The sequence below is a fragment of the Callorhinchus milii genome, unplaced genomic scaffold (assembly GCF_018977255.1).
Source record: "Callorhinchus milii isolate IMCB2004 unplaced genomic scaffold, IMCB_Cmil_1.0 Scaffold9, whole genome shotgun sequence".
Lineage (NCBI taxonomy): Eukaryota > Metazoa > Chordata > Chondrichthyes > Chimaeriformes > Callorhinchidae > Callorhinchus > Callorhinchus milii.
The window spans coordinates 13,578,865-13,604,044 of NW_024704750.1; the positions used below are offsets into that span (position 1 = coordinate 13,578,865).

Genomic DNA, 25,180 nt, shown 5'->3' on the forward strand with positions numbered 1-25,180 from the left:
GCAGAAATGAATAAAATTAGATTATGTTAATGTTTCTATGTTTCGTTTAAAATTCTTTTTGATAACATAAATTATATTTACGGATTGCTTTTGATGTTCTTTTTCGATTCTATGCATTAATGTTTCAAAATGAATTGAATTGGTTTGCCTCTGAGTAGCAAAGAGCAATTCAAAGTGGTTCCAAAGGATAAACAAAATTCCAAAAAATTTTAAAAAAAGTTTCCAGTCAAGCAACAAAAAAGAATAAACATTACAAAATCATTGTATCCACTTTTAAAAAGAAAATTCTCAGTTTGATAATTATATCAGAGTGAAACTGAACGGAAACAGGCCTTTCAGCCCAACTAGTCTCTGTGAGTGTTTACACTCCACACAAATTCTCTTCCCTCCTATTCCCCTCACTTTTTACCCCTATATTCCCTTCTTTCTCATGTATGCATTAAACTACCTCTTGAATAAGCTTATTTCTCGTGAATAAGGTTAGTCATCTTGGGCATCAAATGCAAGGATTGATTTATTATCAGCTGAATAGAACATTAAATTAAGAGCTGATTCCAGTCACCACATTCCATTCTCCAAGAGACAACTTATCACAGTATCTCATCAGTGATACATCAGTAGCACTTGTTTCATGAGTCTGAAAAAACTCAATATTCACGAGTTACAGAGAAAGATTGCGTTATGAAAGTCAATTCTATCTTCATTCCATTCTTTGCGGATAAGAAAGCAGTTTAAAAATCACTGCTGCAGATAATTATTTTCTTTCAGAGTTTACTGCCACCAAATGGTTTACTGGGGTATTACGTCCTCTTAAAATTATACCGTTTTTCTCTCTGAGTTGTAAGTTCTTTTGTCCTCCTTTGCTGAAGGTGCTGACCTTCGCCGGGGCTCAGGTTAGCTGCGGTCCAATCCCTCAGCCAGGTAAAGCCAAACTTGAATTTGTCCTCACCCAATCCTAACATTGACACGTGCACTTTATGGCACAAATGCTAGGATTATAACAGTATTGATAACAATCTTTGCATTTAGTATAGAGCCTTACCACGTCAGAAGGATGTCTCCAAGCACTTCACAGAAACTAGTGTGAAATTAAGTGACTGTGTATATATCACCAAATGTGGCAGCACACTTGTGAGCAGCAGTGTCCCACAAATAGGCATGAAACAATTGACCAATTTTATTTGGGGTATTGTATTATTATTACAACAATAAACAACAAATTGCGTTTATATAGGCCTTTCGTGTCTGGAGGAGGTTATAATGCACTGTACAGTCAAGGGTCTCCATTATTGTTCATAATAAAAATAAAATATCATTGTATAGAGATTAGGACCCTAATAGGTTTCGCCCTCCTCGTCCTTAATAGCTGAGTAACATGATAACCCATGTCAGTGACCTAACTGCTGTTCCAGCTGTGATTAACTAACTCAGCACAGACCAGCAATCAAGTCTTCTGGACTATGTGGCTTGTTGTTTCAACAGGTGCATTATCCACTTGACCATTGCCAGAGCCTATGCACAGAATCTATATATTATCAGTCAGCTGTCATGTTTAAAGTTGCTATCATTGTGTCTCCCAAGTGAAATTACCTCAGTTCCTACAATATGCCACACTTGGTTTGGGTGAATGACAAATTGAGACTGACAGTTTAATAAGGTTGTCTGCTTCTGTTAACACAAAGGTTTGCGAATGAAAAAAAATCTTGTAAAGTCGCTGCTAGAAAAGTAACTGCTTTCAGAATAGGAACTATGAATTTCATGGACCATTTGATGTTTTGATTTGAGGCTGAAATCTGATGGGTTTTCAATGGTGAAATTTTCATAGCCGATCCACAACTGTTTGTGGGTCACTGTTATGTACAATTGAGAGCTGCATTTCATCCATAAAATATACAGTCAATTCACTTTACAGTATATTCTGTGAAGCGTTTTGAGATGTCTCTAAAACGTGATAAGGTGCTATATCAAATTGAAGAATTATTATTATTATAGGACTGAGTTGTGATGAGCTAGAGGGAAAATTCTGAAAATAAACCAAGATTTGTATTGCACACGATCATTAAAATGTTCCACAGGTGTTTTGCAAAATGTTTCATGTTGAACCACTTAAATCTGATTTCTCTCTAAAAAATCATTGGTTAATTCTTACTTATGAACAGCAGATCAGTTATCTATCTGTGATTTGTGAAGCAGCCTCGTAAAATGCTTCTCACATCCCAATGTGGGTAGTTTAAAGTGAATGAGTATAGTCCTCCAGTGGCAATTACTTCTGAAGTGTGTAGTATCACACTTATTGGTAATCCCACACCAACAGCCTGCACCATTTTTACCCAAAAAATAAAGTCCAATATTATATAAACGGATTCATGCAAATTAAGAATACTAGTGTATATGGATTCATGTTGTATCCAAAATCCTGAGATCACATTGTCGGTATTGTGTTTAATAGAACTTGCTCTTTAATTGCATGTTATGTCAAAGTCTCAAAGTGCTTCACTGTTAATTACTGTCCAGTGTAGTCACAGTAGATCCTATGACATTGTTCTAAAGAAGTAGATTTCTCCATGTCTTGGCTAACAATCCTCCAGATAAATGTAGAGTCCTGTAGCTCAGTAGTTAAAAAACACTACTTGCAAGCGAGACCTGGGTTAAATTCCCAGCAGGGCGAAATGTTGGGCAAGTTTCCTTACTCCACACGCCTGATACCTAGCAGAAAGTAGGAACCCAGTTGTTGGTCGATTGGCAGATCACTTTTTCAGGGATAATAATCGCTAAAAAAAAATTATTTGGTCACTCAATCCACCACTGTTTGTGGAACACTTCTGTGTGCAATTGGCTGCCACGTTTTGCCCACAAATATAGTCAATTCACTTTACAGTTTATTCTGTGAAGCGCTCGGAGACGTCTAGAAGACGTGAAAAGCACTATATCAAACGCAAGGAATATTATTATAAATTGGTTGTTCACCTCACAACTATTTGTAGTACCTTTCTGATCCAACAGCAAATACATGATCATTACAGTTGACAGAAAATACCTGTGAAGCATTCAAGACATCTTGCTGTTATAGATGCTATATCAATTAATGTCAGTAAGTCTCACACATGAGGTCAGTGACCAATTGGGAGGATTGATGGACAGAACTAGACAATTCCCTTTTCTTTTCTAAATGTCAGGGAAACTTTATCATCCACCTGAAGCAGTAGCCAGGGCTTGTATTTAACTTTTCACCTGAAGGTCAACACTGCTGACAAAACAGCACTCCCTGGTACTCCATCCACTGGAGTGTCAGCCTAGATGATGAGTTGAAGTCCCAATTTGGAGTTTGAACCCAGGGGCAAGAGTACTACTGTATCAACTGATCCAAGCTGATAACATTACTGCAAAGGCGGTGATCAAAAAAAGAGAGCAGACATAAATACATGGTAAAATGCCTGCATTCTGAGAATAGGCTCAACTGCTGGAGTACAATAGTTTCATAGCAATTTAATTTCATCTACCTACTAATAGTCATAATGAATGTTCTAGCATTTTGATGCTAGAATTGGGGACTTGAGCAGATTAAAGTACTTGGCTGTGCCCCATGGCTTAATCAGCTCTGTCCCCTATTCTAACACTTGAACATTCATTATTATTATATCAGCGATCAAATCACCTATTACAAGAGGGAAATTGTCCTGTCAGGGCCAAAAAGTTAAAGCACTGATTGCTGTCAACAACTGGAGTGAATAATTAGGATGAAAACCTGATCACAGGTGCTTTTGAGAAGCTAGTCCTCAGCACTGAGTGCTGTCTGAAATGCTGCCAAAGGCAAGGATTGAAAGAAAAACTCAGACTCGCGAGCTGCAGCAAAATCTCAGATGCTTAGTATTTCATATGATAGTGTTTGGCACTGACTGTGATTACTAACTCATGACTGTTGTAGAAAAAATATGCTGCTACTGGGGCAGTTAGTTATGTATAATACATTGCACTCATTGAGTTGAGCAGAACAAGGTCTTCTGTACAGAAAACCATCATAACATTATTTATAATTATCATCTTGGAAAGGAAGCCTCATTTTAATGTCTCTGTTTGGATGTTGCAAAAGGAGTAAACAAGACAGGTTTCAAAAATGTTTTTATAATGGTTCACATGTTTTCAAAAGAGCTTTTATATACAGTCCACATAATTTATGTAACAATGTTTGTTCAGGATTATAATCAGGTAACAAAAACAGAAAGTCTCCAGTTCAACATTTTCATGCAAAATATTGTCCATTTTTGTTCACATGATGTACATTTGAGGGAAAACAAGCGAGTTAATCAAGAACAGACTGCATATTTCTGAAATGAAGATGGCTTTTCAGGAGATAATCTCTTACATTGCAAAACACACTTCTTTATCCACAGTCACAACCCACACCTGAAAAAAAAATGGGAAGTGACCATTTGCAGCTCACATGATTAAACTGATTCTCAGTATTTGGCTGATAACATATGTGCTAGTTTTAGTCGCACAGAACCCTATAAAAATATAAAATTCAGCAATGAATAAAAAATTAATCAATTAACTGTGCTTGGGCCTATTTTGGCACAGTCTAGCCGAGGCTTGGTAGTAGGTTTGAATAGATCATACACAACACGCAAAGAAAAACACAAAACCAAAAAGGCCTCACACTAATTACTTTCTAAATTCACTTGCTGTATCTGAACAAGACTAGTCCATTTTATCAACAAAATTTGTTTCCTTGGTGTTTCACTTAACCAGGCAAACATCTGGTTATCAGCTTGGGCAAAACAAAGTTGCAGCTAAAAGCACAGATTTAATTTCACCATCTTTTAGATAAAGCAAAAACCAGATACGCACAGCAAATTCAGTCTACTTGGGCTGTTCAACTCTATTCCACATACATTATCACATTAACTGCTAAAACACAATGTGACTAGCCAAGCAGCAAATCATTTGTCCATTTAAAGGTAAAATAACTTTCTTAAGTCTTAATGTCTTGAAATGCTCTAGCTTCTTCCAGTTATTTCTACTTACAAAATTTGAAGCTCAGAGTTGAAAGAAAATGACATTAGAATCTATCTACACTAAGTCTATGCTTCTGAAGTACATCTCTCACGGTACAGTATTTTAACCACCTCTGCAACAAGCTAGATCATAGAATGAGAATAAATTGATTTTACAGTACTGGACATTGACGATGCCCACATGATAGTGGCTTGGGCGCACTGTAAGAGTGGTACAGAATACTGCATTGGTTGCTTCACAGTATAATCCTGCACTACATTAGCCTACATTTCATATGTCTGAATTAGGCAGCTTGAATCAGAGGTCACAATACTGAGACATTCTAAATCAATTGGGACAAAGATAAAACTGTTGGTAATCAGAGAGAGAAAAAAATGTTTTGGACAGCTGTACAATAATAAACAATAAAATTCAAATTTATGTAATCATTACTTTTTTACCCTTAAATCCATTATTTGATCCTTGCTAATTAAGACGAGGAATGGACAGGAAAATTAAAAGGCAACAAACTTAACATTCTATTTTTCAAAAGATTTCACTTTCAAGCACTTTGTTCTCACCAGGTAAGACTGAAGACTCAGTTAAATTACAGTGTCTGGAATTGATTGCATTTCATTAAATAGGAATTCAGATGCCATGACATCTTCAGCATTGTCCAGAAACAATACAAAGTTCATACAGAAAAAGAACTGGTGAGTAGCATGGAGAGCTATATATGTTTGATGGTGTATTTTCCTTTCTGTAGCTGGGAAATGTAAAGTTTGGATTTGCTGCCATCCATCCTCTTGAACCAAACTTCATCATTGTTGATGGTTGTTATTGCAGCACTAAAAAGTAAACAGACATCCATCTCAGGTTAACCAACCTTAGCTGTGGGAAAAAAANTCTTTACAAGTATAATGCAATCCCAAATGACAATGTGTTTACAGTTGATAACCCCAGAATATAGATTTTCTACCCAGACTGCACAGAACTTTGGAGATAGTAGCACCAATTGCAAAGACTAGGATGCTAATATAAAACTGTTCCAGCAGAGAAAGAACTATAAATATGCACACAGAACAGATATTTACCTGGTACTTTGTAAAATCCTTTGCATGCAAGAAATGCCTTTAAGTATTTGCAATCATATCTATTGTGAATATTGTTACTGAATTTGAATTTAATCTTTGCTTGTTTTGAATAGGCACAACAGCATTAAATGCTTCATAGTAATGGAAAGAAAAAGCTATTTTCACAGCTCCAAATGTGCAAAATAGCCAGTGAATGTAGCATTAACAGCCTTTAAATTTCCTGTTTTGCTCTTAAGTGCTCCGAGACACTATCCCAATTGAAGAGAGCTTTATAAATACAAGCAGTTGTTCTTATTGCCTGGAGAATGGTGGGGAGAAAACTGAAAAGAAACTTTTCTTCTTGGATCTTTCAAGTGATCAGCATAAAAATGCTACCAAGTAATACCAACATTGAACCAAGATGCTCAGTTTAAAATAAATTCAATGCACACATTACGTATGCACTGTGGAATTTTGTCTCCCTACTGTAATTTTTTTCCAGGTTGAATGCTGCTGGGTCCCACGATATTAACCAACAAACAACTTTATATTTACATATAGCGCCTTTCACTTCGGGAGGACGAGATAACCCAAACATTAAAATAAATTGAAAAGTTCCCTACACGTGTCTCTTATAAATCACAAAGCGGTCAATATATTAACACTTCAATATGGAAAAGTGAAAAAGATATAACTACCTTATAGGATATTCATCTTTCTTGTCAATACATATAGTTTGGCCACGGCTGTACCACTCTCCATCATACAATAATCTTCCATCTTCTGAGCTGGCACTGTGCAGCTGTTTTTCTGTCTTGGTGGATGCTAACGTTTAAAGGCAAAAACAGTAAATACAATCTGCTGGTCATAACAAAATGATATACAAATGTACATTAATGTTTGAAATTTATACCTACCATCTGGTTTTACTCTGTGTGGTCCAAGTGTAGCCATTGCCTGATGAAACAAAGATATTAATACCTTTATATGTTGCAAAGTATCAGTAGAAATAAAGCAGCTCATCAAATAGGAACCTGTACAAACTGTGCTGATGCAATGGTATATTCTTTCAAAAGAAACTGGAGTAACACTGGGGTGTGAGAACACCAGATAAATGTTGGGACACATGTATCCAATTAAATAAACTAGTTTCAAATCAAGTTGTTATGCCAATTCAGCAATTGTACTGAAGTCAGCTACTCCAGCAAGATGTTACGATTGTGCAATTCATCAATTTAAAAAAATAAGCAATTTAATTATTGGGTACAGCTTTTAGATACAATGCACCTTTCTCACAATGGATCATAATTTATCTCCAACAGAAACTTTGTGAGATTAGCATATTGGTGGGATATAAACGGTATCCCAGAATGTCATCACAAATCCCCTAATTATATAGAAAATTGTACGTATGAAAGGCGGTAACCTCAGTTAGAAAAGTATCAATGAGCCAAGATTTCCTTTTGGCGGAAGTTATTTGGATGTTGCAGTACAAAGCTATCTTGTAATGTATTGCACATTAACATTTTCAACCAGACAAAATTGAATTTCAATGAGTATTTTTATGGTCCAAGTAAAATAACTTGGATACTAAGATTATGATGGCATACCTATGGAAATATTATTATTATTCTATTTCAATTTCTCCACACAAGTGTTCTAAATATGTACTTAACACATTGTCTTTGAAATATGTTGTGATGAACAATACTACAGTATCGACAGCCTCTACTTTTAGAAAGCCATGCAGCAATCAATAGCTGCAATACAACTCCTAGAATTAGAATGAAGAGATCTGTTGTTTAAGGTATGGTTGGTTATCTTTCCTAAGGGTGAAGGATGAGTAAACATTAATTCTTACTACAAAAAAATGCTTATTAAGACACTACCTAAAGAAACTTACTTTTCTAATTGTTGTCCAGTCTTCAAGTATATCGAGGTCTTGTAACATGTAAACTACATAAGGACGTTTGCTTGTTAAGGAAGTCTTCACAATAAAAAAAAGATTACAAAGCTTTCAGTAGATTCTAACCATTTTTTCCCCCTAAAAGCTAAAGCTTCAACCTATCTCTTACAAACGGGTTGTCTTTTCGTTTCTGAAGGATACCACATAAAATGGCATTTGTTTAAAAACATTCAAAATAGAACACACTAATTTAGAATGTAGTGTGTTCAATGGCAAATCATGTAAATTCTCAATGACATGCACCAATTTCAACAGGACCATCTACAAAATCATCAATTTCTTGAGTAATTGAGAAAGTATATCTTTCTTCATCCATTTACTGCTTAGTTCATTGTGATATTGATGATCTAGAAACAAAAAGGATATCAGACACAACCACTGGCTTTTTCTTTTTGTCCGGACTAAATGGATCTTTCCTCTTGTTTTTTCTTGACTGCAATTCATCATTCCATAGCTCTGAAAAATACAGATGCATAAGTCAAAATATGTATTTACTTAATCATATCAAATACAGAATGTAATGATAATAATCCTTGGATTTGTTATCGGACCTTTCATACCAAGAGGATATCCCACAGCGCTTCACAGAATATACTGTAAAGTGCAGGTACTGTATATTTTGTGGGAGAACATGCCAATCAGGTTACTTAGAGCAACGTCCCACAGATAGCATTAACCGATTTTATCTGGGAGATTATTGGCCAGGACACTGGGAGAAACTATTTTTTCAAATAATGCAATCTAACGCCCACCTGAAAGCCAACAAACCTGATGTGATGTCAATACTGTGTCGGTCCTCTTCAAGTCGTCGGATTCTCTCCTCCAGTTCACTTTGTACCGTATCATACAGGAGCAACTTCTCACTCTAGTAATGAAAGGAAGAGTTATTTTCAGCAGTTATATGTTGAATATAAATGAAAAGCAACCAGTTAAATGTAACTCACCTCCCAGTGCTGGAATGCAGCCTGCACCTCACACTCATATTGGTTCTTCACAGTTTTCAAGCAGAGCTCTCTATAGATACCTGTAATCACAAAATCACCTGTTCAGATGAAGAATTAATGAGCTTCTAAAGTAACATTTATGATTTGATTCTAGTTAGAAAGTGCAACTCTTTAGTTATATTTTAGGATGTTAAAGGTGAGAGCATTATGCAGATTTATAAAACAAGAAAAATGGTAGATGTCCTGCCCTCCCCCACCCAAAAAAATACAAGCAAGAATTGTTAGGGATTATTAATGTTAAAAAGATGTCTAGTTTTGTGGAACTCAAGAAATTACTATTTCTTGCAGTTATCTTAGAAGTGATACTGTAAACGGATGATATTCTTAATTTTAGTAACCTATACAGTTATGTCTTAACAACTGACATATAACAGCATGCAGCTTACAGGTTTTCATCAATAGTTATTGAAGCTATGGAAAATACACATTGTTATAACAAGCTACCTGTATAGTTTCTGAAGACATAATTTAAAGGGTTATTTGTATTGAAAATTTAAAGTAAAGCTGACACATCTGAGCAGAATTGGAAAAAATACATTGCACAACTTTTAGAAAAACTCTACACAGAATTCTATTTTTCCCCAATGTTCACGTCTAAAGCTACCACACTGGGTGTGTGCTCATATGTGCCAACAGCCTTCTTTTTTGGAGTATACACTCAAATTCAAGGCCATCGTAGGACATAGAAGTGTCAGCAGTCTGATAGATGTAAGGAGTTTGCACTTATAACAGTCCAGCATGTCTGTAGTCGTAGATTTTCAATTTCTATATCAAAGCAGCAAAATAGACCATGAATTATACCAAAAACAAATAAGTAACTTTGACCTGGCATCAGATCATAAAGTAACATGTTTTTTAAAGCCCGCTTACAAAGCCTACATTTGTAGACTTAAGTCTTATTTTTACCTGCAACTTTTGTTCGGATTTGCATATTCTCCTGTAGTGCTGCTAAAGGCTCCAAATATTCAGGCGCTTTTCCTGCAATAACCTCCTCGAGTTTTGCTTCCACTTGACTTAGTCTTTCTCTGTATAGCCTATAAATATCATGGTCATTGCTTAAAGTCCATCAACAGATAGCCTTTCTAGTCAGTACAGAACATGTGTAAGAACAGACAGCAAAAGTGCCTCACATCAGATTGTACTAAAAGGTTTTGAAAGGAATAAAAAGCATAATTTAAAATTTAATTTTCTTCACAATGTACTTAACTATCCAAATTTTAATATCCTGCTGCAAAAGGCTCAATTAGCAAACTCATTTTATTATTCTTATTGCAGTTTTCTATATTATATTGAAAACTTTTGTGTAAATTTTAGATAAAATTGATTTACAGCACATGGAAATGAGTTAAGTGATTTTTTTTCCTGAAGCCTAATGCTTCAAACCTTTGCTGCAGCTTCCTTTTCAGGGAAATTACAGGAATGGAAGCCTACTTTGGCACATTACATTGTGCAGAATCTAACTTCCAATCAGTAATTAAAGCACCAATGCATAGCTTTCTTCAGACAGCATGCCACCATAAAAGGTGAACAATTAAGCGAATAAGTGGGGAATTTCACTGGCTTGTACCTAACACACGCACAAGCCTAATATGGTCACATTTAGAGAAGGGAGTCCCTCTCAGGGTTTGGCCCCAGATAAAATTGGTCACACACTTAATGGCCGTTTGTAGGCCATTGCTGTGCACAAAATTGATTGCTTTGTTTGCCCACAAAGAGAGTCAATGTGCTTTACACATCCTGTGAAGCATTTCGAGAATGTGATAATATGCTATATGAAATGCAAGGATCATTACTTATTAAATTAATAAAACCGTATAGCTCACTAAAGGTTACCAGCATAAAAACAGACTTACTGTTCTTTTAGATCTGTGAATTGTTTCTCCAGATTAGACATCTCATCTAGACATTCTGTTCTTCTTCTTTCACAGTCCTCATCATCCATCTCTGTAAAATAATCATGTTGCTTAATTAGAACCGGCTTTAGAAATATGTTCCACATGTTAGAATACACTAGAATACAGCACAGAACAGGCCATTTGGCCCAACTGGTCTATGCCGGTGTTTATGCTCCACACGAGTCTTCTCCTGCTCTTCCTCAACTAAGCCTTCAAAGCAACCTTCTATTCCTTTCTCCCTCAAGTACCTATATAGCTTTCCCTTAAATACATCTCTGCTATTTGCCTCAACAACTCCTTGTGGTAGCATGTTCCAATTCCCACTACTCTCTGTGTGAAGAAATTTCTTCTAACTTCCCCATTTGATCTAATTGTGACTTTTATATTGATGGCCCCCTATTTTGGTCTCCCCAAGTGGAAACATCTTCCCTATGTCTACCCTATCAAAACCTTTCACCTTTTAAAGACCAGGTCACCCCCTTACCCTCCTCTTTTCAAGAGTCCAAGTATGTTCAGCCTTTCCTGATATGATAGGTATAAACTCTCAGTTCTAGGATCATCCTTGTGATTTTCAGGAATTTTGTGACTTTTTCAGGGATAATAATCGCTAAAAAACAAAATTGATCACTCAGTCCACGACTGTTTGTGAAACACTGCTGTGTGCAATTTGGCTGCCACATTTCGCCCACAAATATACAGTCAATTCACTTTACAGTATATTCTGTGAAGCGCTTTGAGACATCTAGAAGAAGTAAAAAGCATTATGTCAAATGCAAGGATTATTATTATTATTTTCCAGGATGTATGTGATTTCCTTATTCCTTCTACCAAAATGTACCACCTCCCACTTTCCTACATTGAAATGCATTTGCCATTTAAATGCCCATTCAGCAAGTTTATTAATTTCTTGCTGTAATTTGTTGCAGTCCTCCTCTGTATTAACTACTCCCCCCAATTTGTTGTCGTCCGCAAATTTTGAAATTGTACTGCTGATTCCTGAGTCCAAATCATTAATGTATATTGCGAACAACAGTAGTCCCAATATTGATCCTTGTGGAACACCACTGCCCACCCTCTGCCAGTCTGAGCTTACTCTCTGTTTTCTGTTTTGTAGTCAGCTTGCTATCCATTCTGCCATTTTTCCCCCGACTCCACATGCTCTGACCTTATTCCTTACTACAAGCTTTCTTTTTAAAACAAAGACAAATTGCTTTAGCTGGTAAACCTACCCATGCCAATCATTAGAAAAAATTATATAAAATAAATTCACCGTTTATTTCATGTTCTAACTTTAATTTATCCAGACACAGAAATTTCCATGTGTAGGTGTCATGCATGAAAGTGTTTGGTCTGGCTACAGGATAGTGACGGGTTTCTACATTGTCAGACCCCTGGCTGGCCCAAAAAATTATCCACAATAGCTTTGCAATTTTACACGATATTCCAAAACAAGTCCACAAACTTGTGGAGAAAAAAAAGAAAACCATAAATATGTTCCAGATTCTTAGCTTACAATTTTTTAAAATGTCTTTTACCTGAAAGTACAATTAATATTTAGACTCTGGGATTGAGCAAGTACTGCGGTTATTAATTGAGCACAAATAATTGCTTTTGGCCAATAATTAATATAAACACAAACCATTGCAATAAAAGATTAAGCATTCAGTTTCATAAGACTGGTATCAATTGGGAGGAGTCGTCGAAAGAAAATGTATCCAAGCCAACAAGCAGCTTATTTAAGCAACTCAAATTGATTCACCATGACTATCAACAGTGATGGGTCTGAACTTCAACTAGTTCACCTATTGTACAGCTCAAAATTCTCTCTCTAGGTGCAAGTTTGGAAGCACAAATATCTACTAATTATACTATGTCACACTTCAAAAAGGTGTACAATACTACGAGAATCTCACAAGTCCGTCATTACTTTACTAAACTCCCAGTGATAATAATGCAAAAAACAGTCTGTCTTGTTACCAGGAATGGCACATTGGTACTGTAGTTCTTCATCCACTCATCGGTGGAAGAGGATGGACCACTCCATCCTCTTCCACCCCTCTCCTCTCACCTCAACCTTCAAGGTTCTCTCCTTGAAAGGTTCAGCCCCCGCACAGTCTTGTGCAGTGTTCCCCTCAGGGCTCTGTCCTCAGTCCCCTCCTCTTCAACCTCTACATGCTTGGTGACATCATCCACAGACATGGAGTCAACTTACCATGATGACACCCACCTCTATCTCTCTGCCTCCACCCTCTGTCAGAACATAAAGTCCTGGATAAGAGCCATCTGTTTACAGCTGAATATTAGCAAGACCAAGGCCCTTCTGATTGGCTCGCGCCAGCACCTTCACACCAGGTACTAGCAGCATCAGCATCCATGGATGCACACTCCACCTCACCAAGCCAGTCAGGAACCTGGATGTCTTGGTCGACCCTCAACTATCCTTTCTCCCCCATATCTGTGCCATGACCCGGTCTGCCTTCCCCCACCTCCACAACATTGCCCAACTCCGCCACTACCTCACCCCTCAGGTCGCTGAAACCCTCATTCATGCATTCATCACCTTAAGGCTTGACTACGGAAACTTCCTCATCGGCCTTCCGAACTCTTCCTTCAACAAGCTGCAGATCAACCAGAACTCTGCGACTCGTGTCCTCCCCCGTATCAGGCTCTGTGACCCCATCACCCTCACCCTCGCCCGGCTCCACTGGCTCTTATTCCCTCAGAGGACAGAATTCAAATTCCTCGTCTTCAATTTCAAGGCCCTCCACGTCTTTCCCTTCTACCTTTCTGACATGTTGACCCCCTAGCAATCTGTTTGCTCCCCTGTTCAGCAGGCTCTGGCCTACTCCATGTCTCCCGCCCAACCAACGGCGTCCGGGCTTTCAGCCTCTCTGCTCCCCCCTTTGGAACTTCATCCCACAGTCCCTGCGCCTCGCTCCCTCCCTTGCCTCCATCAAGCCACGTCTCAAGACCCTCCTTTTCGACCATACCTTCAGCCGCCCTCCTATCTCTTTGCCCTTCCTCATCCCAACCCTGCCCCCCAACCCCCCCCCCCTACGCTCGGATCCTGATCCCCGACTTTTCAGCGCCTTGAGACTCCTCCCGACGTGAAAGGCGCTTTACAAATGTAATTCTGATGATTGTGGCGAGACGGTTGCATCCTTGGGATTCTCATCGCAGGCCAGGATATTGTGTTTAAAAAAAGGCCACCTATCAGTAAGCTATTTATTGTATTGCTCGTTATTTTACAAACGCTTGTCACATCCATTCGTCGATGATTTTGTTATGTCAAACCAGTACTGTATCATCCGGTGCTATCAGCTTGCAAGGAGCCCAAAGCCTAAATGACAATAACATGAAACAAGTGAGCTTCAAAACACAAATCCTCGACAAACTAGATCTTGTGGGAATGGGAATTGAAGTTGGCGATTAAAGATGGAATGGGGGAGGGGGGTGGGGTGGGGAGGGGGGGAGGGGGGTGGGGAGGGGGGGATGGGAGGCTTTGATCTCGGATCACAAGTAGACGTGAATCAGTGGTCGGCTTCACGTTGCACTGCTGGACGCCCACCCCCTCCCCTCCCCTCCCCCGGCCCAGGCATTGCGTGGGCCCTGCCGAAACGTGTCCCTTATAGGTACAGGTGGCTCCGGCCGACCCGGGTCCTTGACCATTACGGTCGGGGTGGGTGGGTGGGTGGGGGCGACTGGGTGGGTGGTTGGGTGGGGGCGGGAGCTGCTGGGTGGGGGGGGGGGCAATGGAAGAGGGGCCTGTCCTGTAACCCGACCTGAACTGTCGCCATCCTCCGAGACCGAGGAGCTCTCCGTGTCCTCATCGTCCGAGCTGCTGCCGCCTTCATTTTCCGGGTAATCGACGTCCATGTCTTCGTGATGGTTGTTTTCTTTCTTTTCTCTGGAATGAACCGGCATCGTGATGCGGTTTTTTTTTATTAAAAAAATTTTAAAAAATAAATGCAAGGCCGGAGCTGGCGGCCGCCGCCGGGCCGGTTGACTTTTTCTTAAAGACACGGAGCCGCTGAACGTTTCAGAAACACCCGCGACACTCGCCGCCGACGAGCCCAACGGCGCAACAGCGGCCGGGGATTGGTCCGGAGGGTGATTGGCAGCTCGGCGGGCCTATGCCAGGCCGGGTGGGGCGGGGCTTGCCCTCCCAGCTCGCCGGGAAGGAGCGAAGGCGCTGGCGCGCCGGGCACTCTGGGAGCCGTAGTTCGGGCGCGATTCGAGACCGACGCTCTCGGCGGCGCGGAGCGAGGTTGAAAACTGCTGCTCCCGAGAGGCTGTGCGGCCGCCGTACATAAACAACAGGGGGCGGCGGCGGCAGGAAGGGGGGGGGGGAGGAACGGCAGCCTACTCAACTGACGGCCGAGCAATCGATGCAGCGCTGGGTTCACTGTCCTGTTTGCCACTTTGTCATTTGGCGGTTGATGGTAAGCCGTGAGCCGGCGATGTATCGGCGTGTCGCGGGCTGATCGCGCTGCTCGCTCGCTCGCTCGCTGTTGTGTAAATGCGCGCTTGGTTTATGATGGGCGGGCGGGCTGGAACGGCTCTGGTTTCCATTGGTCGCGCCGGTTGTTTGTCCTGCCGGAGTCCGCCATGTTGTCGGTTGACGGTTGATCGCCGGGCAGCGCTCGCTTCGGGGCTCTGCCTGGTTTTGAACGTTTCCTTCGCGACCCTTCCCCCCCCCCGAGCTTCCCGTTGTTATGAAGAGCACCGCCCTGCGCCGCCTCGTATTTATTTCTCGCTGATTGTGTTTTTTTTCCAGGAGGGAGGGAGGAAAGCAATCTTTATCTCTCTTATTTTGGCTTATTTTTTTTTGGGGGGAGAGGGTGGAGGGAGCGATCGAGCGGTCGGTCGGTCGCCTGAACCGGAGGAGCAGCGATGTTTTCCAAAAAACCTCACGGAGATGTGAAGAAGTCCACGCAGAAAGTCGTGGATCCCAAGAAGGATGTGCTGACGAGGTTAAAGCACCTGAGAGTTGTCATAGGTTAGTGCCCAGGACCGTGTGGGCTGCTCTGCTCCGCTCCGCTCGCCGGGAAGTCGGAGCCGCTGGTCCCACGAGTCGTTATCGCTGGTCTCCGGGAGCAGCGGCACCGAAAGACGGGGGCAGGATGTGGGCTCTTGGTGGTGTCGGCTGCTTGTTCTGCGGGTTAATGCATTTTTTAAAAAAAAACACACAGGGTGTCGACTGGTTTGCTGTTGCATCCGCTTGTGATCGTGGACCTCTTTGGCTGTGTGGCTGCTTATTACCGTTAGCGGAATGCTGTGAGTGTTGTGGGTGTGTGTGTGTGTGTGTGTGTGTCGGTGCAAACGGGGTACTCTGTTAGGGCCTGAGCTGATTGACGAGACACCTTTTCTCCTACGAATGATTTACTGTCGGACTTCTGGAAGAAATTGGACTTTTTTTTTGCTGATATGTGTGGGGGAGAGAGGGGCAGTGTGGGGGGGGGGGGGACGCGGAGCTTACCCCCGACTACATTGTTGAAGTGGCACGACATGATCTGTAACTTTGTGGCACCGCAACAGTCTCCTTGTCTCGAACGCAATATTTCCAAACGGAGCTGCGACCATGTTTTCGTTTTCAACTCTCTCGTTTAGATCCAAATCTGTTTTCCCGAAACAAGTTTGTCAAACCTGAGTCTGTGTTGTCAACTGTGCTGAGCTTCGATGTGAACCCGATAGGTTTGGAATGTACTATCCTGTCAACAATATTTTTCTAACTGCTCTGCAAGTTAGTATCAAATCTGTAATCCTGGTAATGTAGCGCATATTCCACTCAGCTTCCACCTTCTTAAAAATAGTAAATTGTTGAAGGTTTTGCTTCCTAATTGTTTCGCCATTATTAGTCTCGTTATTCTTTAGCAGCATTTCTGTTCATTCATAAAACCACACGAATATAAATATTCATCAGAGAACAGTTTCAATATTCAACAGTTTGCTTGTTTTCATGAGTTTGTTTATTTTCGGTATGATATTGACCGTGTTATATTTTGGATTGAACTTTGTTTTAAATACATGGCTTTGTTGATTTCCAATAAAGCTTCAGTCAAGAAATCAAATCCTGTGAATTAGATATAAGAAGACTGTTTTGGTTTGTGTTGCACAAACACCACTTCCCTCATAACTTCATGCAATGTTGCAGAAAATAGTGTGTTGGACAATATATATATATATAGATAGATGTCTTTGGAAAAGTGTACAATGTGATGTCTATGTACAATTGCAGAATTATTGGAGGAATACATGAGGAGAAATTCCCCGAGTCTAGAATTACTCTATTAATGTAGCATTCCCTCCATAGGCTGCAGATCATCCAGATCTCTGCAGTCCGTGTCTTCTCCCACACCAGGCACTGCGGCCCTATCACCCCATCCTCACCTGACTCCACTGGCTTCCCATCACACAGAGGAAACAGTTCAAGATCCTGGTCTTCACTTTCAAAGCCCTCCATGGCCTTGCTTCCCCCCTACCTCTGCAACCTTGTAGCTCCCTACCGACCTGCTCAGCAGGCTTCGAGCTGCTTCACGTCCCCTACCTTGCCCGACACACCATTGGCAGGCGGGCCTTCAACCACTTTGCCCCCATTCTCTGGAACTCAATCTCGCAGTCACTCGGCCTTGCCCCCTTCCTTGCCTCCTTCAAGTCCCGTCTCAAGACCCTCTTCGACCATGCCTTCGGACACCCTCCTCCCTCTCCGATCCTCACCCCCAGCTTGGGTCCAAAACAATGATTGTTCAGCACCTTGGGGTGTCCTCCCGACGCGAAAGGTGGAATACAAATGTACTTTTGTTATTGTTTTAGAGTCTAGAATTAGGCAAAAGCTTTAATTTTGAAGCATAGTGAACTTTTTTAAGAACTACCGGGGGTAAGGGGAAATATTTTCTGCTTACTGTTTCTAAAAATAACCTTGAACTTTTTTTAAAAAAAGGAGCTTATAGTGGATTTTGATGATTTGTTGCAATCTTTGAAAATACTGTAAGTCAAGCCATTGCCTCTGGTCTTTCCCACAGTCATTGATTTCCCACTCGGTCTTTTGCCATGAATGAATGTTGAGCTTTCATTCAATAACATGTTGTGAATGTTGAATATCATTCAGCTTTAATGTTATAATGAACATTTTGGATCTAGTTTGATAGAATAAACAATGGGATGCAACATTTTCTTTGTTTAAAATTGATTTGTATGAAAATATGAAGTTTTTCCACAATTTCCTGATTTTTATTTCAGGAATATGTGCTCTGAGCTCATACCATTTTTTAAAAATAAAAACATTTTTTAAAAAAATGCATTGCCATAAGCAAGAAAATTGTAACTTTTATGGTGTGCAAATAGGCGGAGTCTAATTGAAGAGATCAAGCATTTTGTTATTGTTGAATGGCTGTCTTAAAATCGAAGCACTTCCTGCCCCAAATTTTATTTTAATCTTGTTACAGTTTATACAAACACTTCCTGTCCGTACTAATGTGGAAAATTATATCTTTTCACTGGCATAAAGAATTCTTTGCAATCGTGCAGAGGTCGTATCCTGAAGCTCACTTTTTTTTAAATTAACATGCTATGGATTTTATGTTGCATATTAATCCTGTTTCCCCTCATTTAATTTTATTCTTATTCAGAGTATAATCTAGATATTTATCATCCCTTTATATTTTCTCCTCCTAAGTACTTTTATTGCTCCTGTTCAGATTTTTATGAAAAGCTAATCAAAATTTTCAAACCTGTTTACAGATATTGAATTAATAATTTTAAATTGTGCTTTATTCTAATAAACCTATGTCTACTGTCCATCCACGATGAAGCTCGAGAGGCATAACTTAAGGCTGTTTAGGTGGATAAAATATTTTTAAATGGTGTAAGCACAAGTTCAAACTGCTTGTTTGCTAACATTGTGTGCTGCATGATGTAGAAAATGCATTGATGCTAAAGGTGGCAAGAGTTCCGATTCTGGTTGCAGGCAGGAGTGTTGATCAGTGTCAAGGATAGTTCCTTTGGCACTAAGCTCTAGATGAGAGCAAGGAAGCTGGTGCTCATTGTTAAAGGGATGAGCTATGAAGAGCGTCAAGACCACCAGAGACATAAAGCCTTGAAAAGGTGTTTGAGATGATGAATACAATAAAGTAAACCTGGGAAAAAACCTTTTTGGGTTGTGAAGGGAAATTTAGGATAAAGTTTTAGGATACAGTATTTCTTTACAGAGGTAACTGACAGTAGGAATGAGTTTCCAGGAATTGTGGTTGAGAACAGTGAACTAATTTGATTCAAACGTATTTTTTTTGGAGGGAAATCATTTGGCTGTGATTTGATGTTGAATAATTAGTTTTAGGTTATTGCTTCATATCTATGTGGTAAAAATATAAATCACTGTAAATTAAGTTAGTTGTTCTTATAAATGTATTGTGATTTTAGTTTTACAGAAGCGTTTGCTACACTACTGGATGTTATTCCAGAAACCATCTGTATCTAATTTTCACTAAAGGAATTCTTCCAACAAGAGGACCTGGTTATTTAAATTCTGGCATAGCCAAATTTTTTAAAATCCTGCTGTTGATTACAGTAGCTTTTCTGCACCACAGATCACCAGATTATAATGTTCAGATTTACTTAAAAGAATCCAGTGAATATTAATTATTTATAATTCTGTAAATTGATATTCAATAAGAATTGATAGATTCATGTCTAAGCAAATCCTTTGTAGATGTTTGTTAATAAAAATAATATTTTTTTCAAATGAATACAGATTCAAAGGTTTAAATTATATTGGCCACTTTATCCTGAGAGGTTTGTGTTTTTTTCACTGGGAAATCAAGATGATCTAACATTTCTAATGGAAAAAGCTAAATGTGGCTCCTCCTCTAATTGACCCTTAATTCCAACATGATGTGCATCTCCAACAACTCTGTAAACAGTCTTGTACTAAGGCATCTCAGCCTTTTAGTGTTGTGTCTATTCCCAGACAAGCCCTGAAAATTAAACTGAGATACTGCTTAAAGTGCAGTCTGGTCCTGATACTGTAGATCTATCCAGAATTTCTTCCACATTTTGCCACTGGATCAAGTTTGTGGAATAGACATCCAGTGCAGAGGCAATTTTTGGCCCTGACATTTTATTTTAAAAAAACCTTTGGGGAGAAGGAAAATTGCCGCCATAACTGTGTCCTATTTTTGCTGTGGGATTTTAGTATAATTCTCATCTATATTTGGATGCAGACATTTTAATCGGATCAAGCTCCTAGTACTTTTAAAATGCATTAATTTTTCTGTTTTATAGTTTTGAGGGGTGAGGAAGAAAGTGCCTGGAAGTAACTTTCAATCTAGCCAGCAGTTTCAAGTAATTGGAAAATTTGTGAATGACTTGTGCAGTTTCTTAATTGGAGGGTGACGTTCATAGCATCTGTTTATTTGCTGTAACTAAACAAATGAAGAAAACTGAAATGGCTGTATTACCATTAGAATTATTCAAGCTTGGAAATCAGTAGAAGTAACTAGTATTTTTATTTTTAAAAAAAGTCAAACATGTTTTTCTGAAATTCAGATATTTAATAATAATGCTCTTTGGCAATTGTTCTCACAAATGAGACTTTAAGCTGCCACTGCCCAAATCTAGCTTGAAAACTGAATCGTAATCCTAATTTTTAAAAAAAATGTAGACATTCAGTATATCAGTGGGGTTTATCATCTGACCACTTTTTATTAAATTACAGGCTTGTAATTCACACCTTTTATCAATGGGAATAGAAACATACATTTATGTTCTTCCCCCAGCTGTATTGATCATCTCCATGAATCATTGCTTCATTTTGGAGGCAAGGATGTCAAAAAGCAGTAGATTTTCAAATAACTGCTGTTCTTCTTGGCTGATTATCAGCAGCCCATGCTTGAGCTTAATGTTTGGGTTTCTACTCTGAGATAAGTAAATAAAACGCATCACTTCTGTGCAGTGCTCCCATCTGGAAGCTTCAGAACTGACAAAAGCTCTCCCAACTGAGGAGGCCTTAACGGGGGGGCGTTGTTAGAAATGACAGTTATTCTTTAAATACAGCGTGACCAAAAAGTCATGAAGCTACCCTATTATCTAAAAAATATATATCATCATTTTTTTAAGACTTATTAGACATTGTAATAGTTTCATGACTTTTTGGTCACCCTGCAGATTCACAATTCATGTTTCTGTAATTTTTTTTTTCCATGTCCATCTTCATCTGTCAGCAGCAATTTTCCCTTCTGTGCCAAAGGTTTTTGCGCTATCCAGTTGCACTGCATATTTGGCTTTGGTGCAGGGCGATCTTTTAAACTGTGCCAATGTCAAACATGAAGTTTGATGTTACTGATTTCTCAGAAATTAGCAGTGGTAGAGAGACATCTGAAGAAGGTGTTCATTCTGCTAATCAATCACAGTATAAGAACTGGAGGCTTGTCCATTCTTAAGTATCGATTCATCGATCTCTGATAATGATGCAAGTATAACCATAGTTGCTGGTTGCATTGATTCAAAATACTTCAAAACACTGTAGCATGTTGTGCAATACAATTAAATTCAGGATTCAAATGTCTACTGCCTAGCCAACTTTGAAACACTAGTATTCAGCATGTTTTACCTTGTGACATTCTTTGGACACTGTCTGAAAATCTGCCAATTTGGGCTAAGCGTACAACAACATCAAATTACATTTGTATAATGCCTTTCACATTGGGAAGGTGTCCCAAGGTGCTGGACAGTCAAGGATTTGGACACATATATAAAGAAAATGTAATTAATCAAGTTACTGATCACCATTGGGATTAGTATGGTATTAATAATAGTAATAATTACATTTGATCTAATGCCTTTCATGTTGGGAGAACATCTCAAAGCATTTTACAGGATTAGCTGGTGTAGTAACTAGATTTTGTAGACGAATGCAATGGCCAATTCTTGCACAGTAATGTTCCACAAACCATTATGAAGTGAATGGCAAATTTATTCTGGGGGATTGTTGGTCAAGACAAGTAACACTTCTCTCTTTAAATAGTAATGGAATCTTTAACATTCACCTGAACAGGCAGACAAGACGCTGCTTTAACATCTCAGCTAAAGGACGGCACCTCCAACAATGCAGCACACCCCCAGCATTGCATTGGAGTGTCAGTCCAGACTAATTGAATTTAAAGACCCGACCCGACCTCGATCTTGAGGCTGAACCCACAAACTCTGACTCAGACTCAAGATTTCTACTAACCTTTCCACATAACATCCGTTAATCTAGTGCTGACATGTCTTAAGTGTTTTGGGAAGGGCGGAGGATAGATGGGAAAAGCAATGTGTTGCAACCCCTTGTAGAATTTCAAATGAACATACTTGGACTTGTTCTGTTTTCTTGTAGTGGACTTTTTATCTGTAAAATAGATTTAAACTTTGCTGATAAGGTAAAGTGGTATTTTAGTATGCTTGGTCATTTCCAATTGAAATAACTGAGAAGCAGATACTTTAAACTGTTCTAGCGTTATTGTGTGACCTCCAGGGATATATTGTAGTTCATTGAAGGAGGTGCCAGTTGCTGTCTGTTCTCATAACAGGATTAATAATAGAACTTCATGGACCCATAGGAAGCCAGATATGTTGGAACTTATGAATGATGGGCCTGGTACAGTACAACTCCCATAAGTCTTATCTTTACAATTGTATTATCGCCAAAGTTGTACATGCACCAGAGTCCCATTCAGTTTCCTAACAAAAAACAGATTTCTTTGCACTAGTTGTATTTTATAAATATGATAAACGGCTAAATCTTAACAGATTCTTGATTCTGAATACATTGCAAATCATCTCCTAACTCATAACATTGCTACAGCACTTTACAGCTACATGGAATCACAGGAAACAAAGTCGTGACCCGCATGGGCACTTACCGGCTGAAATTATTTATTTAATCCAAAAAAGGTATTTTTCAATACTGGTGACTGAGGTAAAAGTTGTGGTTAAACCTTCAGCAGTATTTAAAATGTATGACAGTGTTAATTAAAAGTACCCAATAAAGAGAATTTGGCATAGTTAGCCAGAGCCACGCCACGCTGAGCAACAATGTACTGCATTTGTGGGCAATTTTATATAATGTGCATCTCTCCTGGGAGGAACATTTCTCGAGTTCTTGTTTCAGTGCTGATGAGGACTGATTGTGCGCTCAGAGCTGATTGCTCCTTGCAGCACAGGATGTAAAAGTTTTTTTTAGTGTGTGTCCCTCCAAGGGATTTTTAAAATTTGTCTTAATTTTAATAAAATAATTATGCTCTCAGTTATGCATTTATACTTTCCAACCAATTATGCACATGTCTGAATGTGGTATTTGACTATTTACAACAAAGATCACTTTTTTTAACTAATATGGGAATACAAAATGTGTTCCCATTTTAGTTTTGTTTATTCAGCGGGCGATTGACGTAGTTACTGAAAAATGTAATCGCACGGCTGAGTCCAGCTTAGTTTACTTTAAAGTAAATTATTTGTATCTTTAGATTTTTTGATCTTGTAACAGTCTGTCCTTCTGTGTTTAACTTTTTTTCCTTGGCAGTTGTTGAAATTTTTTAAGAAAAACTTCTCCAAAAATGGCTCTCTTATTAAAATCAGCATTTTAAGCCGGCACATTATGCTTCTTTGGAGCCTAGATTTTAACTAAAAAGATTTATGGTACGGATAACTCACACCTTTCTTTCTTGGCACAGTGGACTTCTGTTTTTATTACTGTAAATGTGGGCTTTTACAGGATTGTGCCAACAGTTCGGGATAATTATTTTGCTGTGATGTCCATTCCCAAATCTTTCTTGGGACAGTGGTCTGGATACCAAATACAGCCCATTATATCTGAACTCATATCGTTGGGTGCACGTGTCTCCTGTTCTCTCTCCCCCCCCATTGGATACTATTTCACAATTGGATTGGATTGAACTTTATATGGGTTTGCTTAATTGGAAAAAGAGGACTGGAATACTATTTGTTCCTCTTATCTCTGGTCTACATATTTGCCTTCTTTTGAGACGATAGCTCACCCCTACATGGGTCACAATCCCACCCCAGATTAGATTGCCGATCTGCATCATACACTTGATGCTCTTGTTCTGCCTCCTATTTTTATGATTTTTGTTGTTGTTCCACATTAAGATATTTCAAAATAAATAATAGAGTAAAAAAAATCCTGTTTGAGAAACGTTTGATTTGAGCATGAAGAAAAGAAGAAAAATCTTTGTAGTACTGTGATTCTTTGATAGCCCAGAAGTTTTGGTCTTCCATATTATTTGATTGAAGTAACTTTATAAGGGTATTTTTTAAGATCTAACACTATGGCAGCATTTACTGTGTTGCAGTTAGAGGCATTTGAATGTTTTCTCCCCTTCCGAATGAGCAAGTTAAACAGAATCTGCACTACTGCTTTCTGTCAAATAACACTACACCACTTTGTTCGACATAAATTTAAAATGATGCCATCACAGATAACATGAAATCGAGAAAGTGTTTCAAGGACTGTGGGGTTTGGTGGGGTGGGGGTGTGTGCACCTATGTCACATTGTTGCACAAAGCTACTGTAAATGTCTAAAAGGTAAAATCCTGCAGATGCTGGAAATCTGAAATAAACACCAAAGTCATTGGGAACACTCAGAAGGTTTGACGAAAGGTCATCGACCTGAAATGTTAACACACTTTCCTCTTCCATAGATGCTGCCTGACCTGCTGAGTGTTCCCAGCGACTTCTGTCTTTATTGCTGTAAATGTGGGCTTTTACAGGATTATGCCAACAGTTTGGGATAATTATTTTGCTGTAATGTCCATTCTCATGTATTTCTTTATGAAAGTGCAAATTTTAGTACTAAAATTATTGATTTTAAAATTACATTCCCAAACAGCATCCATGGCAAAATCTTAATACTCATTTTTCTTTTTTATTTGTAGAAAATTCTGAAGCAAATGATTTGAAGCCATTCTTTGATCAAACATATTCGCACATATACTATGTTTTCTTTGAAAATTTTGTGGCAATTGAAGCCAGCCTAAAGCAAAAAGGTAAGCAAAATGTGTTTCAAAACTATGGAAATCTACGACTTGCCAAAAAAAGACCTTTTTTTTTAGGAGTACAAACTAGTTTCTCAGTTACTACTATTAAAGTCAGTATATATATTTTTAACAAATGAACTACCAGTCTTGATTTCAAAATCTATATTAACAATAAAAGCTTTGTGTGTATTTGCCTGGTTATTTTCTTACACAAGT

General features: G+C 39.0%; 2 protein-coding genes across 9 annotated transcripts in view; one reads left to right on the forward strand and one right to left on the reverse strand.

The window, feature by feature from the left end:
• Positions 1-4,103: 4,103 nt before the first annotated feature.
• Positions 4,104-15,016, reverse strand: brms1la (BRMS1 like transcriptional repressor a). Of its 2 annotated transcripts, none has more exons than XM_007893348.2 (10): positions 14,716-15,016; positions 10,892-10,982; positions 9,945-10,072; positions 8,979-9,058; positions 8,803-8,899; positions 8,401-8,490; positions 7,972-8,036; positions 6,986-7,025; positions 6,767-6,893; positions 4,104-5,843 (listed from the first exon to the last, which is right to left on the reverse strand). In XM_007893348.2, exons 1-10 carry the CDS (start codon positions 14,855-14,857, stop codon positions 5,726-5,728), a joined length of 978 nt encoding a protein of 325 aa, XP_007891539.1. In that variant the 5' UTR covers positions 14,858-15,016; the 3' UTR covers positions 4,104-5,725. The 2 variants fall into 2 exon arrangements, with proteins under 2 accessions (XP_007891539.1, XP_007891538.1); XM_007893347.2 differs by having other exon boundaries at positions 8,979-9,076.
• Positions 15,017-15,279: 263 nt separating this feature from the next.
• The window catches only part of ralgapa1 (Ral GTPase activating protein catalytic subunit alpha 1), a 69,772-nt gene continuing 59,871 nt past the window's right edge, over positions 15,280-25,180 (forward strand). For 6 of the 7 annotated variants that reach the window (XM_007893344.2, XM_007893345.2, XM_042338338.1 and 3 more), the window contains exons 1-2: positions 15,520-15,932; positions 24,863-24,973. In XM_007893344.2, the coding sequence (XP_007891535.2) occupies positions 15,827-15,932; positions 24,863-24,973 (217 nt within the window). In that variant the 5' untranslated portion in view covers positions 15,520-15,826. Of the gene's footprint in view, positions 15,376-15,519; positions 15,933-24,862; positions 24,974-25,180 lie in introns of those variants that run through there. The other variant, XM_042338337.1, reaches the window with a different exon arrangement.

Coding starts and splice junctions, on each gene's coding strand:
- brms1la (XM_007893347.2), bottom strand. CDS start 14,857: ATGCCGGTTCATTCCAGAGAAAAGAAAGAAAACAACCATCACGAAGAC. Junction 10,073..10,891: donor TTCACAGATCTAAAAGAACA/GTAAGTCTGTTT, acceptor TGATATTTATAG/GCTATACAGAGAAAGACTAA. Junction 9,077..9,944: donor AATCCGAACAAAAGTTGCAG/GTAAAAATAAGA, acceptor TCATCTGAACAG/GTGATTTTGTGATTACAGGT.